This window comes from Phalacrocorax carbo, chromosome 2 (assembly GCF_963921805.1).
Source record: "Phalacrocorax carbo chromosome 2, bPhaCar2.1, whole genome shotgun sequence".
Lineage (NCBI taxonomy): Eukaryota > Metazoa > Chordata > Aves > Suliformes > Phalacrocoracidae > Phalacrocorax > Phalacrocorax carbo.
In genome coordinates, this window is record NC_087514.1 from 54,046,974 (window position 1) to 54,066,264 (window position 19,291).

The window sequence follows — 19,291 nt, forward strand, 5'->3', positions numbered from 1 at the left end:
GAAACACAGGAGGTTCCCTCTGAACATCAGGAAGTACTTTTTCACTGGGAGGGTGACCAAGCACTGGCACAGGTTGTCCAGGGACATTGTGGAGTCTCCATCCTTGGAGATATTCAAAAGCCATCTAGACATGGCTCTAGATGACCCTGCCTGAGCCAGGGTCATCGGATAAGGATGACCTCCAGAGGTCCCTTCCAACCTCAGACACTCTGTGATTCAGTGATAATCATGTAAATTTTCCTCTATATTGTGTTATATTGGAACATTTATATTCAGTATGTTCAATAATGTTTCACTAAAGCAGCTGCTGAGGTAATCATCTTGATAATTTTAATAATTATAATCTTTTTTGACAGATGTAATGATTACAGATCAGTTTGGAAATCAGGTTCAGACAGTGACATCTGCGTGTGTAAATTCCCTAGGAGTTTCTGGGCCTGGGCTTGATAAATCAAACTTGAAAATAACTTGGCAGGTATTTATCAGATATCATATAGTTTATTGTTCTGTGGCTTTTGTGTGGTAATTGTCTTAATTCTGTCACACAGAATTGAACAAAAACCGTGGAAAGGTAGTCAAATGAAACACTAGCTGGTAAGCTGTGAGAAGACAGAGACCTAAAGCATTAAAATTGTATGATCCTGGTCTAAGGAAATACAGCAGCCTCTGTTAGAAACCCTATCACCGCTGCAGCTATACAATATGGGGGCCAGTTCACTTCATGCTTGAGTCAAGTGTGCTTTGTTTCTGGTCCATTGTTCTGTACGTTCTAACTTGTTTTTAGGCTTTTCTTCTGTGTTTGTTTATGGTCCTACAGTTGATTTTATGATGTTTTGAAGAACGTTCTAGAACGGACTACTGATATTGTCTGCCATAGTTTAAATTAAAGTTCATTCTATACTTTTTAAAATATTTTGGATATAACTAAGTTGTACATAACTCTTATACATGGAAAAACAGGTTCCTGAGAAATGCTTGAGTTTGACATTGATCACTTCTTACAAAAGAAGCCCATTTAAATTTAACAAAAGGAATAGAACTTGTAGTTTAATTTTTAGTCTGCTGCCTCACAGTAAAAACAGCAAATAGTGTCTAGCAGGCATAAACATTAAAATAGCATGTTGAAAAAAAAAAAAAGTATAATAAATTATACTTCCCTTTATTTGTTCTTGATACAATCTTTTTATTTCTCAACAGGAAAGTACTCTAACAATGAGAGTAAAAGGTATTCGGTTTAAACCTTGTTTACTTGGAAGCAAAGAATTGTGCTTCGCTTGGCGTGAATTTTCTGACTTTCTCAGAGTAACTTTAACTGCAGGATCCCCTGCTAAATTGCAGTTTGTGGATTGGCCAGAGTTAGAAAAGGTAAGTCAAACAGATTTTGTCTGGAAAAAAACGAACGGGATCACTAGTCAGCAGGTCTTCTATTTCCAGAGCTTTTTGGAGCACAGGATGCTAAGCTGAACACCCTGATTTCTTAGCATAGATCCTTCTGAAAATTGTCAGAATACTATGGCTCTAGAGACTTTTTTTTTTTAATTCTAAATAGGATAACATAACACAAGCAAAATTAAGTAGTTTGCAATCTGACTAGTTATATAGAAGTGTTAAATGGGACTGTAGGTGTGAAGCATTTTTCATACAATAGGTAACTACATTAGTTTTTTTAAAGTAAACTTATTTTGGAGTAATCTAACTCATATGAGTGTGTTTACAACACTGTATTCCTTAATCTCTTAAACTGTTTATTCTGTCGCTTTTGCCCTTCCTGTGGGCTGAATCCTAACACCCATCTTCCACTGCTGTTTGCCAAAGATACTGTCCTTAATGGTAGTAATATTTGGCAGCTCATTTCACCTTTATTTGTTACTGGGGGTTTTTTTGATGTTTAGGATGTAGGAAGGCACTCCCAAGTTTACTTAAGTTTACAAATGTTTACAGTCAGGGGGTGGGGAAGGGAGTACAGTACTTGTATCAAATGAAAAGGATGGAGATTTTTGGTACCATTCGTTTGCCTTTTTAAATTATTATTATTTTTCAATGTTTACTTTGGCTATTAAGTGGTAGTGCTGAAGTTGCAGTAGAAGGCAAATAGGAGAGTGGAAGCAGGTAAAAGAAAATGGGATCTCTGAGTAGAGAACAGGAATAAAGATTGGCATGTTGGAGAAACTGCAGAAGGAAGTTATTGAATTAAAAAGTGAAACAAAAGGTTCAGGGAGTATCGTAACTATTTTTACTCTCTAGAAAGCTGTCAGGGTATAACAGAAGATAAGTTTTAGGCCGTTTGCTCTTTCTATAAGAAGGAAACTGTCTGATACGCCTCTTCAGAATCATGTCCTTTCTTTTAGTCACATCAACACAAGTAACACATGCAATTCAATTCAAATAGTGTATTTTATAATGACAAGGATATAAATGGGAAAACTCTAGAAATACCTTCCTGGAGTTTTACAATTCTGTCATGGTCTAACTGTTATGGGAGACAAACAGTATGGAAAATGTAGACACTATTTCTCTGGGGATTCCTGACCTGCTGTGAATGTCTGATATACCTAGAACAGAATAGTGTAATGCATTTGTATCTCTTCCAGCCTGTTGCAGTGATTAATGGTAGAGAATTAGAGAAACCCCTTATTGTTCAGCTGTGTGATCAGTGGGGAAATCCATCTCCCGAACCTAATGTCAAAATCAGCCTTATAAAGAGTAACCACTTAAAGGTAAGCATAGGCGTTGTTATGCAAACTTTGTTTAACACAAATTTCTGTTGTCATGTCTACATTGTCGTCTTCGTTTTCAAGACATTTTTTTGAAAAATGAATAAAATATTGTAAGAGCACGAAAGAATAATTAATGTCATATAATAGTAGTGTCAACAAGTAATGTGAACCATTCCCAGGACAGATTGCTCAGCTCCCTTTCATTATAACAGTCACAAACATAACAAAATTCCTTTAGTACCGTGTCCAAGCGTAATTAGCATGCATTCTGGATCTTCTACTGAACCTTTTTCAAATTTCTGTGTATATACCACCCCACCCCATCCCCCACTTCATCTGAGGTAGTTTACTGAAGAATAATAATGATGATGATACAGTCCAAACTAGCAGCCAAATAATTTTTATCTGGTGGTTCTTTGATTGTGGTTCCTGAATGTATCACTTATGGTTTGTATGTAAAGCTAGTCCGCAGGGTTTGCTCCCTACTTGATTATCCTGGTGAAAAGCATTAGCAGTATAGACCAAATTGAAACAATGGGGATGCAAATATAACCCAAATTTAAGTGGTTACTCTCCTTTCCATGAGCGAGATGTGAGTGTCAGATGGTCTGCGCATTAGTCTGTATGAAGAAGAGTTTGGCAGAATACTCCATTCATTAAAACTTTGGTTCTTGTTATTGGAAAAAAGAAAGTCAAACTGTCAAATTTTCTTAGCTGTCAGTGCAGACTTCTATATTGAATGTGTACATTATCAATACAGTATATATTCATCCACCTCTGGACATGACATTTTTTCAGGCAGGGCTGGTCTTGTTCCTTTTTTGTTCTTGCTTGCCATGCATTTGTGTCCCTCAGTTTTCTCAGAACACACAGCAGCCAAGAACTTTCTTTTGCTCACCCCTGAAGATCTGTGTCACTGTCTCACCTGTCCCCCAATTACTTATTTTTATTGGATTTTTTTTTTCCAAGGAAATTTCTTTATATCTTGAACATTTTTCTTGTGGGTCTTTTGAATGTCTTGCCATAGAGGCCTGCCTCATAGTTTGGAAATTTTTTTTTGTTTGCCTCAGGTACTGCCATTATGATGGCAGCTGCAGTTCCTCGGGTCTTCTAGTTATGTTATTCTTGAGAGAACATACAACCTTGACAGTAACACCGTGTGGTTGTGCTGCCTGATCAAAGAGATGTTCTGGTGGTGTGCTGTGTCTTTTCCGATACTATACCGTCCTCCAGGGAGGACCTGAGGCATGTCTTGGAAAGTCTGCATGCTCTTTATCCAAGTGGGGTGTGTCCAGGAGAAAGTGTCCTGAAAGCCAAGGCGGATTGTTGTTACAGTGTGTTTATTACAGTGCTTTCTCCCAGAGCTTAACACCAGTATCATTTCTAAGAGTTACTTTCATACATCAGCAGAGCAACCAACTGCTACTTGCTGAACAGACGTTGGATCAGTATTCATGAGTATCTTGGAGAACCTCTTTAGAGAACTGTCTTGCCTTGGCATTTCAAATAGGTTGTATGCACAGTCTGCCAAAGGAAATGAGAAACTTCTGGGAACTGAAATTCTCAGATAAACTCTGAGTCTGTATTTCACATCATGTCCTCTTAAGTCTCCTAAGCCTGATACTCTGCAGTTGCCGAATGCATTTCCTGTACTCCATTCTCTATCCTACAGGTGCAGAACTAAGTAAGTATAGCTGAACAGAAACACTCTGAACTCTTACATGCAGCTCAGTAGTGGAAATGCACAAAGCACTGGTTTCTGTAAAAATTAAAACTTTCCATTCTGTGATGTACAGTAATTTCAAACAAGGACTTATTTTGTTGATTCCAATGTAATCTTCAGAAGGGTTTATGAAATGTCTGGCAATTCTCTTAGTATTTCTTCACATATCTTTACAATGCTGCCTCCCATTTGAATCATTAAGCATACATTTTTTGCCATTGCCTTTCTCTAGTAACGTGGTAGGATAAATTCATGCTCCCATAGCTGATCCATTATGAATCAACTTTCACAATTTTTTTTCCCAATATAGTTGAATTCTTTTAACTTACTGACATGAGATTTGGGAAATAAAATAATTTTGGAAGAAGATTGCCTACTTCAGTTATTCCAAAAACATTGGTTTTGCGTAAGTGAACACTAGACATTCAACCTCCTGAAATTTGTGCTGAAGTAGCAAAGGGAAAGCAATTTCATTCCAAACACTATTCAGATAATGCCAAACATTTGCACCGCATTGTTGCATTATACCATCAATGAAAAAGTTTATTTCCCTTGTTAGAGAGGAATTCATTACAGAACTCAGAATGTATCCATGGCTTCCTTTGCTGTCCTCCAAACTTTAAAGCTACTGTCTGAGGTTCTTTTGATACATTGACACTGCATTCCTTAGGTAAGGCTAAGGTAGCATGCACACACATTTGCAGAAGAAATAGCTTCTGCTTATTTTAACAGTGTATTGCTATTCTTAAAGATTTACACCTGTTTCTGTGAGAGGATAGGTATTCCTTGGCTACTACGCTGGCATCCATAGTTTCAAAAAGTTGTGGTTGATGAGGAAAGTGAAGTGATAGCTCCTTTGCCATTTAATGTGTAAAGGCAAGTATGACTTTACTTTCAGTGCCATGGAAGTAAGTGCAGGAAAGACAGGGTGCACATAGAAAACACACCTTAAAGAACACCAGTGAGTTAAAGGGGAGTTTTCTAACAACAGGCTTCAGTGATAATTCATTTTAGTCAAAGTAGAATTTATATTGACTTCAAAGGAGTCAGACCTAATTAATGTCCTAGGTAAATAGGAGAGGTATAAGGCACACATGGTGTTATTGTAAAACAAAACTGACAGGAAGTTATCTGTAATTATTAGTGTTTGATTAAATGCCATTTCTTACAGTATAGAGATTAGTTCTTGTTTGTCATTATGTTTTGGTAAATAAGGCAGTGTACTTCATCACTTGTAACACTTTTCTCTAGGTTGTCTAGCAGTCTTACATTTTTACCAGTGGCACTGAAGTAGGGTAAGGGGAAAAGACACACAGATATTTTAGTTTATTTATTCCCGTTGTTTAATTCTTTAAGTTTTCCTACCTGGGAATCTCTGTGCAGGCTGGAGAAACACTGTAAAGGGAATAAATAGTTTGTAGAAGGTTCTAGAATCTGAAAATATACTCAGATTAATGTGTGCTATGGATGATATGGTAGCATCAGTAGGAATTAAAGAAATAACCAATAAAATATTGGAATGTATTAATGAACAGAAGTATTCTAGCTCAGATACCGTGATCGTCTTCAAAAACCGGCAGAGAAATCTCTGAAACCTCTTAATATCGTATTCTAAACAGTGTATCTTTCCCTAATTTAGAGTGCAGAAATACAAAGAAGCTATTGCTCAAATGGAAATACAGTGTGCAGACAAATGAGATATACGTTTTATTCTAAGCATTGATACTCCTTCTGCGTCATTGAAAGAATAAAAAAAATTTTTTTTGACAGATTGTTCCTTCAAACCAGCAACCTAAAACAGATGAAAATGGTAGGGCTAACCTGGGAGTTATTAGCATCCATGCGCCTAGGTAAGTAGTGAAAACTATACAGAAAAATTTGAATTCGGAAATGTCACTTGCTAGATGTATTTAAGCTGCACATTTCATAAAGTGCCTACCAAGAATTAATCTAGAGCTAAGGTCAAACATTTATCATTTATATGCCAGTGGAAGGCCAGATAGTGAGCTTTAAGAAATTAAGTGCTTAACTAAATAAAACTCAATAGCTGCTTCTTCTGGTCTTCTGCGAAGCTGCTACTTTAATTTTCTGAATCCTGTTTTTTCTCGTCATGGTAGAACTCAGCTTATAATTGTCGACCTATACCTAGTGCCAATGGCATCATAAACCACTTAAAATATTTGAAATGTACGGGCTTTGGATGACAAGATCCAGACACTATGCTTTCAAAGTAGGAACACATTTTAGGAATGTTGAAACCCTACTTCCTTTGGGTGCTAGCCATTGTTTTAAAGGATTAGGTAAAGTGTCCAAAAGAGTATTCAATACATATATTTATTCTTAATTATTTGCAGTAGAGCTAATGAATTCTAATTTCCTGCAAATGTGTGTCGTGTGACTCCTGCTTCTTCATGTCAGTCACCCTGGCTCCCCTTACACTGACATGTCCCATCTAACTTCTCAAATTCATTAGGTCTATATCTTCCTCATGTTCACAGTTCTGCTACCCACTCCCTCTGCCCCTGAGCTTTTCTTGCAAGACTAGGTTGGCTTTAGGTAGCTTAGAAGCTAGCAGTAAGTGCTTGTCCTTAAACTTCTGAAGTATTTAATGGCAGTTAATATTTTTGCATTCATATCTGCAGAATTTGACCCATAATATTCTTTGCATTTGGAAAAAAATCTGTTTTAAATGCTTTTGATGGTGCTCAATGTATTTATATCGCCTGCATCTTGGTAGAAGGATGGTGAAGATCAGTTATCAATATATTACTGGAGGTTAGAAACAGGTGTGCTCAGTGGTAACATCCTACATTTCATAGCATAACCGAAACTGGCTGGGGGGTACAGCCTCTATGCAGTTAAATATCATATTCCCAGTTCCGTTTAAAACCTTTGAAATTTAAGTTTTTAATACTGTAAAAAAATGAATCATAGTGTAGGAATGAAGTCGTCATATACCTGCAATGCATTTAGCTGGATGTGAGCTGTACACAGTTTCACTCTTCAGAAACTGTCAAAGCAGAATGCTCCTTAGACAGCATTTTAATTGGCTGTGCTTGCTTTCCACTTACTGTCTTCTGCAGCTTAAAGCTGTAGTTGCTAGTGTCTTACAGACAGGCAATAAGACATGATCAAGCTAATGAATATTAAAGCAAAATTAATAAGGTAATATCTTAAACATATTATTTTACTTGTCTAACTTTGCATTAACGTTTCAAGTTTTTTCTTCATTTACTACTGATAACTTAGATTTTTATCGTGCTTTCATGTACATGGTTTGGACTTGAAGTCTGTTGAAAATTGTCTTTTCAGAAGAGATATTTTATAACAGTTTTTATGATTTTTGTATATTGTAGGGGAGAGCACACTTTACAGCTTAAAGCCTCATACAACAAGACTACATTAGATTGTCCTACAATCACATTAAGTGTCCTGCCTGATCCTGAGAAACCCGTCTGCTTGAATGTTAAATATGACAAAAATACTTGTTTTCCAGCAGGAGGTACCTTCCCTGGTAAGTATAAGGATTCTTTGGTAGAAACCAATCACTCGAGCTTTGTAAACCTATGAAAAACTATTTTGATCATTCTCCTGGTGTATTTTCTTACCTGGGTTTTTTTGTTTGGGTTTTTGGTTTTGGTTTTTTTTTTTTTTTTGCTCTGTTTTGTCTCAGTTCTTTGTAACAGCCATATCTGAGATGCCTCTATAACCCTTACAGAGAAGATCTGTACATCATCTTTGGAAAGCATTTCAAAAGACCTCTTCTTTTATTTGTTCCAAATTATTGGCTTTATCTGTCTATAAATGGTAAAACTACAGAATCTGTCCTCTGTTCTTAGTAAAATACTGTATTTCAGTTTTTGATCTTTCCAAAAGATGATCTGAACTAGTTCATGCATATTTGTCCCTCATCTTATTTTGTGTGGGATAGTAACAAAGGAGGTAGCTATGAAATTATAGACCAACCATTTCAAGGAACCAAAAAGTGATCAGAAGTACGCCAGGGATAGTGCAAAATATTCTTCTCTCTTGCTGTATTCTCTCACAAAAGGATGATCTTTGCTTTCTAACTAAAGCTGCTGAGTCATAAAAGAAAAAAACCTGTCTCATTTTCACTAGTATGTAGTAGTATTCACAGTAAGGAAAACAGATAAAGAGGAGCAAGTTATGACAGTGAGGAAACATCATTTGCTGAAAGTAAAACAGAATTTGAAACCTTTGCTATTTCCTATAAGGAAACATTGACATGAATAAGAGACCTATACTAACTAATGCCATTAATTCAGGAAGTAAAAGTCATCTTTACAATGACGGTGGGAGATATGGTTCTTAAATCTGCCAGTGAAGTATACAAATTTACTAGCCCTTCTTCCAGAAGCTTTTCCCCTTCAATTTGCAATATAGCATGGTTCAACCCCAGCCAGCAACCAAGCACCCCACAGCCGCTGACTCACTGCCCCCACAGCGGGATGGGGGAGAGAATCAGAAAGGTAAGAGTGAGAAAATTTGTGGGTTGCAATAAAGACAGTTTAACAGGTAAAGCAAAAGCCACACATGCAGACAAAGCAAACCAAGGAATTCATTCACTACTTCCCATGGGCAGGCAGGTGCTCAGCCATCTCCAGGAAAGCAGGGCTCCATCACATGTAACAGTTACTTGGGAAGACAAACACCATCACTCCAAACATTCCCCCCCTTTCTTCTTCTCCCAGCTTTATATACTGAGCATGATGTCATATGCTATGGAATAGCCCTTTAGACAGTTCGGGTCAGCTGTCCCAGCTGAGTCCCCTCCCAACTTCTTGTGCACCTGGCAGAGCATGGGAAGCTGAAAAAGTCCTTGACCAGTGTAAGCACTACTTAGCAACAACTAAAACACCAGTGTGTTAGCAACATTGTTCTCCTACTAAATCCAAAACACAGCACTGTACCAGTTACTAGGAAGAAAACTAACTCTATCCCAGCCGAAACCAGGACACAATAACAAAATTTGCGCTATGAAACCATGATACAAAGATAGTCTTCAGAAAGCTGAAGTCCTCTCTAAGTAAATTAAATAGAAAGCAAGTCAATTCTGTCACTTTAAATATAATACCATATTAAGGAAGGCCAAAAAAGCGTTCAGTAACAGTTCATTGAAATTTTAAAAAGCAAAAAACATTTGAGACTTGGGAAGCCTGCTGTATTTTGTCAGTGGTACCTGTGAAGAAGAGTAAGGTAGTTTCCAAACCAATTTTTTTTCCCATTTGATCCCATCTTCAGCTTAAAAAAATAAATCACATTTGAATCATCAGTAGGTGACTCTTAAACCTATTTGATGAAGTAAACAGTAACAAATTTCCTATACTGAATGGTATTCAATTATGAATTATAAATTAATTTAGGCATTAAATTGCTAAATTACGAACTCTGATATGCTAATCCTATTTAATTTGGCATTTATTTTAAGGGAATAAATTAAGGTGGCAATTCTGATGGAGTTCTTAAAAAGCTTCAGGAGAGGTCAGGGAAACTTTTGATTAGAAGGTATGTTTTCAGTACTGGGCAGTTGTTGGAAGGAGTATAAAGAATATAATGAAGTCAGTACATGGATAAATATAGAAATGGGAGCAGGATGGGAATTACGTGACTTTTGTACAGGAAAGTGGTGCCTTGCAAATATGTTTGAAGGAGCTGACAACTGTGTGAATATAAGTGATCCTGCTGACATAGAGTACTTGGTTTCTTAGAGAGCTTCTGGCAAGCTCCTTAAACTATTATAGGACACTGTCCCTCCTATACTTCAGCCTTTCCTTTGCCTTTAAGGTGGACTTAAACCAAAAAATAATTGTCTAAGGGTTGTTTTCAGTTCTGTTGCTGTTTCACGGTGCGATTTCACACAAGCTTCTGAATTTTTCCCACCTATTCTATGTGCTCCTTTGTAAATATTTCTAGATTTCCAGATGATAAACATCTCTTAAAAGTTAACAAAAAAAAAAACAACAAAATCTGCTTCATACAAATATATTTGTTGAATGCCAAGCCTGTTTGAAATACCTGCAACATTTATTCAAAATTTAGAACAAAAAGGATTTATTTGTAGTACTAGGAGTTGAGAAGCAGAATACCTCCCACAAATATGAGGTCTGTGGTGTGGGGGCTTGTTTCTTGACCAAAGAAGGTTCATATTCAAAGGTCATAATTATACTGTCATAATTTGATGAGCCAGCATTTTTATGGAAGGAGGTTTGTATTCTTTAAAGTACTCCATACAATGTTAAGAACTTGACTTAATTCAGAAGGTATTTTAGTTTTGCCTACAGGAAGCACACTACAGAATCAGAATCACAGTGTGGTTTGGGTTGGAGGGGACCTTTAAAAATCATCTAGTTGCAAACCCCCTGCCAAATAGACCTTTTTCAAATGTAGTGTGTAGTGTAACTCAGCCAGGTTTTGAGAGAGGAAGCAAATTAAACCTCTTCCTCTGGAGATAACATAGTATATATGCCATTAAATTTTGATATAAAATTAGATATTCAATTCCTTATTAACAGCCTGATATTTAATTAACACCCTATGTGTTGGTTTTACTGGTGAACTCAGGTACACCTGAGGGCAAGCACTGTAATCTTGGAGGAAGTCATGCCTGAATTTTTCATACATGTCAAAGCACAGTCCTTCCTTAAAGTGCAAAATTCAGTTCTGCGTGAGCAGTGCAGCTTCAATTACATGCTTGAAATCCACCACTAACCATTTCATTTAGAAGAAGAGTAGCTTTATTGTAGTTTGGGTTCCATTTCCTTCAGACCATTAAACTTGCTGTGGAATTTATAGCAAAGCTAAATTTTTCATACTGGGATGTAAAATGGCAAGTATTTTGACTGCAGGACAAGACAACAGCAAATGGAGGGGTGAAATGTGTCCCTATATCCTACTTCTAACATATTTAAGTATGTCTGTAAGAAGTAGCCAAACTCAGCTTCAGATTGATAGCCAGAGTCCTTTTTATTACGATGTGGCTAATAGATGGGGAGAATGGCAGTGGTGTCGGTACAGTCTCTTTCCAACTACTGCACCTTTCTATCCAGTAGTTCAATTGCTAAAGCACTTGTGAAAGAAGAGGGAGATCTGGATTTCCTGTCCTTGCAGGAAGGAATCAGCTACTTAACTAGCTAATGATTGTTCTTTTGTGAGAGGAAGAAGCAGCCTGGCTTGCTGTTTTGATAAGAATGATAACCTGGGAAATGCAGACTTGAAATTTGAGGCTTTTTTTAAAGCAGTCATTGGACAAAGTAGGTGGGAGGTTTTTTCTAAGCATCGTTACCTGGTCTAATTACAGGGAGAGGAGGTTTTCCATATCTGGTTTTAAATTTTTTAGTATTTGGGTTCTGTTTGGAATGTGGGTTTTGTATGAGGGAGACACAGAAATTGTGGAGTTTGGTGGTCTTAATTCTGAATAAAAATAATCTTGAAAAAATGTTGTCTTTCTACAGATTTTATGGTTAGTGTTCTTTCTGAAAATGACAACATTATTAAAAATATTAATTCGGCACGGATTTCTATGAAAATGTGGGAAGCACAGAGCAGCGGAACTGGGATACCAATTGATGTAAGTCATCAAAATGCATTTTCAAAATTGATATCAAATGCCAGCATAGGACAAACATATTTGCAGTAGAAACCTTCCTTCATTTAACTTGGATCAATATCCTGTTCTAGATTTTAAATCATATTTGTTTATCAGTATCAGTCCTATTACAAGTTGTCAGACTGTTCACATGTCAAGACTATAGGAAGGACAAAAATGCTACTGCTCTGCAGAGGCTAACTAATAGCAGGGAGACGTAAAAGTTGCCACCCTGAATTTTGCAAAGGAAAGACTCCAGAAAATTAAGAATATGGAGCTAGTGTCTAAATTATGGGTGACTTAATTGAATTTCTGTATGCTATCAGTACTGCAAATCGTTAAGACTTGATAGCATATTGCAAGTAAGGTGCTTTCAGTATACTGCATTACATTTTTTTTCATCTTTTCAGGTTACAACATTTAGCTGTAGTAAAGTGAAGGATGATAAGGAAGATGGCTTCTTTTACTTCAGGTATAGCAGCATTTATTTTGTAATTATGTATTTTGTACAGTAAGTTACATCAGTAGTTTGAAATAGAAACAAGAGTTTTAGGTTTTCAAAATAACAATCTATTATAGAATTAGTATGATACAGTGCTATGAAATGGCAAAAGATATTAGCAAGATGCAATGAACATGAGGATTAAATTATTCTCTAGATACATTTGACATTCGTTTAAGAGCAGAAAGGAGTCTAAGATAATATATTAGAATACATGATGAGAAATGCTAGCAATGAGGGGACTACATCTGCTTGTCACTTGTCTAGTAACATTCCTTAATTCATTTCAAGGTTATATTCAACTGCTGCAGAATTGCAGGCTGGACAAAGTGGACTTAATTCTGATTTAATTCTAATTCTTAATTCTAATCTTAATTCTAATTTAGTTAAGTGGACTTAACTCATAGCTACAGAGATCAGAATTAATCCTGAACTATGACCTTGGCCCCATCAGTTTAGTGGTCTTTCCATGGATCATTTATTCAGAGATGGTGTCTTGGGACACTTTTGGAAAGCAGACTTCAGGATCCCCTTAATGCAGCAGATACCGCTGCTGCACAGCTAGCTGATCCTGGTTCCTGCATCAGAGGAACAGAGGCTGCTGCAGCTCAGCTCTGTCAAGATCCCAGGGAGCGTCTGAGTGGCAGCACTTTAAGAGGTGGTATGAAGTTTCCTAACTTGCCTCTTAGCTGTGGCTCTCCTCCCTTTCAAGGCACATAATTGTGTTCAGGAAGCCAGTTACCTAGTTTGTAATCGTTGGGAATCTATGTGCTTTCAAGACCTTGATGTAGCATTAAGTCTTCAACGCGTCTTTTCCTGGGGAGCAAGTTAGCTGAGGCTCAAATCCAGGGTTCTGACCCAGCTTGATATGCAGTGCAAATGTACCTCCATCTGTAATTCCCTCTGTCATATCCATCCAAGAAACAATCCCACCTGGGAAGGCAGTTGATATGACCTTTGTTTATTCAGTCTTTTTAGGTTCTCAGATGGTGTACAACAACATAATGTATTTGTATATGAAGGCTTTTTCATTTAAAAGATTACATGTAATTCAAAAAGCTATTTAAGCATTGCTTTTTGTATCATTACCAAGATCTGTCTTTACCGTGAAGGCACTTGAGGTTCCAAAGCCTTGTAAGGCTGAGGTTGGCAGGGAGACTCCCAAATAAGGGTGCAGTTTTGTTTTAACAGAGCAGAGCTTTCTGTGTGGCCAGTCCAAGGTTATGGAAGGAACTTATCCAGAAACCAAGGATCACTGCAGACTTGCACCAAGTATGAGGTGCATTTCTGTGACCTGGTTATTCTGAGAAATTCTTAGTTATAGGTGCAATTACATAAGAACTCCCTAAAACATTATCAAAACAAGGTACTCTGTATCATGTATTTGTACCTCCAGAAAAGGAAATCTAGAATGAATGTGCCAATATGTCTGGTTAGACAGTGTTCAGCCATGAGATCCGTAGCAGATTATTTACAGCTCAGTTTTTTAATTCATCCTAACAAAGCAGATGCTACTTTACATCTTAACTAGATAAAATACTCTATACGAAATACAAAAAGAAAAAGTCATGGCCTATTCTAGAAGAAAGCAAAGCTTGGGGATTGTATCTTTTACAAGTTAAGCATTCCAGGGAGTGTTGCTTGTTACTCCTTCCCAAACAACAGAAGAGGAAAGAAATTGCTTTATGTTATTGACAAAAGAGGTATAATGATATATGTTGAAAACAAAACTCCCATTAACCAATTCAAGAGTGCCAAGTCATCCTCTCAGAGAAAAGTCTGAATCTTGGTTAAAGACTGTTTGCATCTCCTCAAAATTTTCTAAGCATTCATAAGTCACTGCTATCCCTTGTTATCACTGCAGCAGTCTTCTGGATGCTGTGTGGCCTTCCTTGCTAGGTGAAGTTCTGTTTATAGCAGCAGAAGCACAGGCATCTGTCTTCCCTTCATATTTTCATGTTAGGGATTCCTTGTCAGTAGTCTGCACTCTGGAATGCTGTGAGGTAGAATGAAAACTCTCTTCTCTCTCACTGTACTCAACTTTGGCAACTGGTCCAAGTTACCCAACTTTGTACACTTTCTGAGCAAGAGGAGGAATTAGCTACTCAGATTTTATGTAAAAACAAGCCAAATCATTAAGTTGGGAGAGCATTTTTTGTTGTTGCAGATCTAAACATCTCTGTGCTCTGTTTCAGTAGCTTTATGAAAATTCATTGAATGGAAAGTGAAATGAGGTAGACTTGCAGATTTCTGAATAATAGGGCCACAACAAACTTCCTGTCAGCTAGTAAAGACAAACTCTTGGAGGGGACTTTCCTCACCCAAGCTTTCAAAAACCTTATTCTAGTTCTTGAGAAACTTTCACGGCGTTCTTGCTGAAGGAGGAGTATTATGGAGGAGTACTAAAATACATCATGTCTTCCTAACAGGACTCTCTAACTGGTTTGGAGGACTACTCAATTTAAATTGCTCGCATGCTTACATACTTGTCACTTCAATATTGATTCGCTCTTGCTTGGTTTTGTTTTTTATTTATTTAGGGATAAAGTGATTCCAGAGAGAGTGGGCACTTACTGTATCCAGTTTATCTTTGCAATGGATAAGACAAATATGCTCATCAGTGAACAGGTTTGAATCTATAATTAATTACACGTAGCCAAGAATACGTAATGCAGAGTCACCTGGGAGAAATATGGTGCTTCGTAGATTCAAAATGCAAATACTTCCGTGTGCAAGCTTTGCAAAACATTACATTTTTATTTTTGATAGTTACTGATTTCAAACTGTTGATTAACAACAGATGTTTTCATTAGCTTTTATAATTAAGCAGAAATTTTGCGGAATAGTAGAGCTGCATAATTTGCACCCTAGTAGAACTGTTCTATGGTCATGCTAATGTATTTCAAGTTTATCAGTAAATTTCACATATATTCGTTTCAGTATTTTTTGAGCAACCCATGTGTGCAGGTAAAATGCAGTGAATTATATCAGTCTTTGTTTTGTTTTATTTTATTTTTCCTCCTTTTTCTGCTAGATTGTAGTTGAAGTTGTACCTAATGACCCCGTACGCTTATTACCTGATTCTTCACCAGCTACTCCAGCAGTTTCCAATGTTCGAGCTCTTACTAGCCGTACACTGGTCAGGGATTTACACCTCCATGTAATGGTAACTATACTTTAATACAAAATCATAAATAGAGAAGTAGATGACTGCTAAAAATGTGTTGAATTTTGCTGTAAGGCATTGCTGCTATCTCTTTGCAGATGAACTTCACCAAAAAGATGTAAATCGGTGATTTCCAGTATATGACAGGTGCATCTTGTTTTATTTAAATACAGATGACCAAAATGAAAACATGTAATCCTTGCAGTGAGGCATCTCAATTGAAACCCATTTCTTGCTACCACAGGAAAAAAAAGTGCTTCAAGAATAGATTCTAGTGGGAAAACTCTTATATATACAGCAGATATTTCTCTCCATGATTTTTCTTCCAGGGGACAGTTTCTCCTAGAAGTCTTATATTACAAAAAATAAGCTTTCCTGAACTTTGAATGTTTATAGGAATACAGGGAGATGACTCACCAGTTACCACCCTGTGCAAAACAGACTCAACTTGTGGAAAATTAATCTAATTTATCACCAATTAAAGTAGATTTGAGTAGCAAGAAACAAAGACAAAAAAAGTAAAGCTAAACCTTCCACACCACCCTTTCCCAGGCTCAGCTTTGTTCCAGACTCCTCTACTTCTCCCTGAGTGGTGCAGGGGGATGGGGAATGGGGGTCACGGTCAGTCTACAACAGCTCCTCTTTGCCACTCCTTCTTCCTCACAGTTTCCCTGCTCTAGTGTGGGTCCCTCCACGCACTGCAGTCCTTCTGGAACTATCCACCCCCTGCAGCGTGGGGTCCTCCATGGGCTGCCACGTGGATATCTGCTCCACCGTGGTCCTTCGTGGGCTGCAGGGAAATATCTGCTCCACCGTGGTCTCCCCACGGGCTGCAGGGGAATCTTTGCTCTGGCGCCTGAAGCACCTCATCCGGCTCTTTCTCTCACCTTGGTGTTCTCTCTGCTGTTTCTTGTTTTCTTTTCCCTTTTTCTCTGCCTGTGCATTTTTGCTCTTTCTTAAATATAATTTCCCAGAGGAACCACCAGTTTGGCTGCAGGGCTTGACTGTGCCCTGGGGTGGGTGGGTTGGAGCCGGCTGGCACTGGCCATGTCTGTCACGGGGCAGCTCCGTCCTCTCCTCACAGAGGCCACCCTGCAGTCCCCCACTGCCAGCACCTTGCCACATAAACCCAATGCAGTATATAAGTGGATATCCTATTTCAGTTCATGTTCCAAACTAACTTTTTTGTCTCTTTTACTTACAGGATCGATACAACAACCACACTGGAATTGATCTAGTTGGCAGAATAATCGCAAAAATTAAGAGCCCCAATGAAGATGATACAGAGATCCCACAGTTTCAGGGGAAAGTCAGTACAACTGAGTTTCCGTTTGACAGAGGATCAGCTAAAATTGTAAGTGTGATTGAAATATGCAGTTAGCTCCATGAGCAATGGAGGCCTATTTTCATAGAGTTTCAAAGTTGATCTTACACCTCAAACCTCATGGTTTGTGGAGGCTTAGCATATAATGTAGCCTTCCCTTACTGATAAGTAGATAAATTATTACTTCTCTGTTTGGTTGCTGATTTTCAGAAAACCTGAAGGAAAGACATTCTTTAAACTGGTTATCCTTGCCAGATGAGGGAAGTTTACGAGTACATTCGAAAACTCAGTTAATGGACTAGGACATACAGAGGGATCCAGAATAAATCTTTTCCTCATTTGAATTTCACATGTAAATAACACTTCACCCATTTGTAGTTAAACCATTAATACTAGCAGTATTTTACATTTTTGTTTATAATACTATTTGGCTGTAATAACTTAAGATCATTTAGTCTGATTTCTTCATATATAGGTAATTAAATTTTACCAGGTCTTCTTTATATTTTGTCAAGCTAACTGGGTTTATATATACTTTGCAGAAAGGAATCCTATCGTCATTTGAAGGATTAAAGATAAAACGACCATTTCTCTCGATGCTTTTTTTCAGCCAGTAGTGCCCTTGAGTGTTAAAAATGCTTGCCTTATTTCAATTTGAATCTCTGGCTGCAGCATCATGCATACCTCTGAAAGTACTGCATATTGTAGTCATGTCATCGCAGTCACTTTTTTTCCAACAAATAGAGACTTATTTTTTAAAACCAATGAGTTCCATTTGCAACAGTTGTTACAAAGTGTAATGTAAAAGACACAAAAAGTGCACATGCACAAAACCAGGAACTGTGTAAAACACACCAAAAAAACCCCAGCTGAGTGTAGAGCTGCACATTTGTTCTGAGTGGAATGGTCACAATCTCTCCTTAAAAGCCTACAGAGAACTTCACTCTACACAACTATTCACATGGTGAAATAGGTATATATAGGTGTTTGGTTGTGTTTTTTTTTTCTTAAATGCTTAAAATGCTGAAGTATCATACAAAAATTGAAGCGAAAAAGTATACCCCTACTTCATTTAGTTCCTCCGGTTGTCACATGTTTTACTAGCCTGAAATCTGTGGAAGTCTTCAAACAGTTAGAAGGGGTACTGCAGGAGGTTCCAACTTCTTAGAAGAAATTTTCTAAGCCGCTTTTTGTAAATTGGAAATAGCTTCCCAGCAGAACAGCATCAGTGTGTACTGAGTGGAGGCAGACACTGCCTTAGCAACAAATCAAAATCTCTCAGTACATCTTGGAAAATGCAATAAAATCCTAGTAGAATCACTAAAATCTACAGATCCTACATACAAATTTCTTCATAATGTATTTTATTCAGTATGTTAGCTGCTTTTATGGAACTACATAGATGGAACTTAATGACACAGCATAGATAATTCTCTGTCGATAATGGTCAAGGACAGAAACATCTCCGGTTAACATGGGCAAACATTTCACTCAACAATCTGTCAAACTCTGGCCTACTCCTATCCGTAAGGAAAAGTGACAAAATAACCTATGAAAAACAAGCTAGAAAAATATGATGCATGGACTGAATAAGAGGTATCAGATAAAATTAATATACTAATTGAATTATGGTACACTCTGAGTTTCTCTTGTTCCCCAACCATGCTTCAGGAGTAATAAATTATTTGGTTTGTGAACACTTTTTTCTCTTGGGCAGGTGGGGTGGGAAAAAGTGCAGAAGTATAGATAAGGGGTCAGCTATAACCACTGGTCTAAAAAACTAGTGCTTTTCTCCACAAATCCTGCATTTACGCTCATTATAGAAATTTCAACAGATGTTTAAAACTTCATACGGTTGAGGGGAATAATAACCCCATAAAGTGAACTCTATGAAATTACTAGATAATTTCTCAGACTACTCACTGATGCAGAAATAGCAGGTTTTTTCTCTGTGTCCCATTAACCTGCTGTTGAGCCTTTGTGTTCTAAATACTCCAGTTTTGCTTCAGTGATGTCGTGGTTTTGGCTGGGATAGAGTTAGTTTTCTTCCTAGTAGCTGATATAGTGCTGTGATTTGGATTTGGTACAAGAATAGTGTTGCTAACACACTGGTGTTTTAGTTGTTGCTAAGTAGTGCTTATGCTAGTCAAGGACTTTTCAGCTCCCCATGCTCTGCCAGGTGCACAAGAAGTTGGGAGGGGTCACAGCTGGGACAGCTGAACAAAGGACTATTCCATAGCAATGACATCATGC

General features: G+C 37.5%; 1 protein-coding gene across 2 annotated transcripts in view; it reads left to right on the top strand.

Annotated features, from left to right (window-relative positions):
• The window catches only part of SMCHD1 (structural maintenance of chromosomes flexible hinge domain containing 1), an 83,360-nt gene that overhangs the window by 50,702 nt on the left and 13,367 nt on the right, over positions 1–19,291 (top strand). For both annotated transcript variants that reach the window (XM_064442934.1, XM_064442935.1), the window contains exons 28-37: positions 357–475; positions 1,198–1,365; positions 2,592–2,717; positions 6,211–6,290; positions 7,797–7,954; positions 11,913–12,028; positions 12,457–12,518; positions 15,089–15,176; positions 15,583–15,714; positions 16,919–17,068. In XM_064442934.1, coding sequence (XP_064299004.1) covers positions 357–475; positions 1,198–1,365; positions 2,592–2,717; positions 6,211–6,290; positions 7,797–7,954; positions 11,913–12,028; positions 12,457–12,518; positions 15,089–15,176; positions 15,583–15,714; positions 16,919–17,068 — 1,199 coding nt within the window. The remainder of the gene's footprint in view (positions 1–356; positions 476–1,197; positions 1,366–2,591; positions 2,718–6,210; positions 6,291–7,796; positions 7,955–11,912; positions 12,029–12,456; positions 12,519–15,088; positions 15,177–15,582; positions 15,715–16,918; positions 17,069–19,291) is intronic.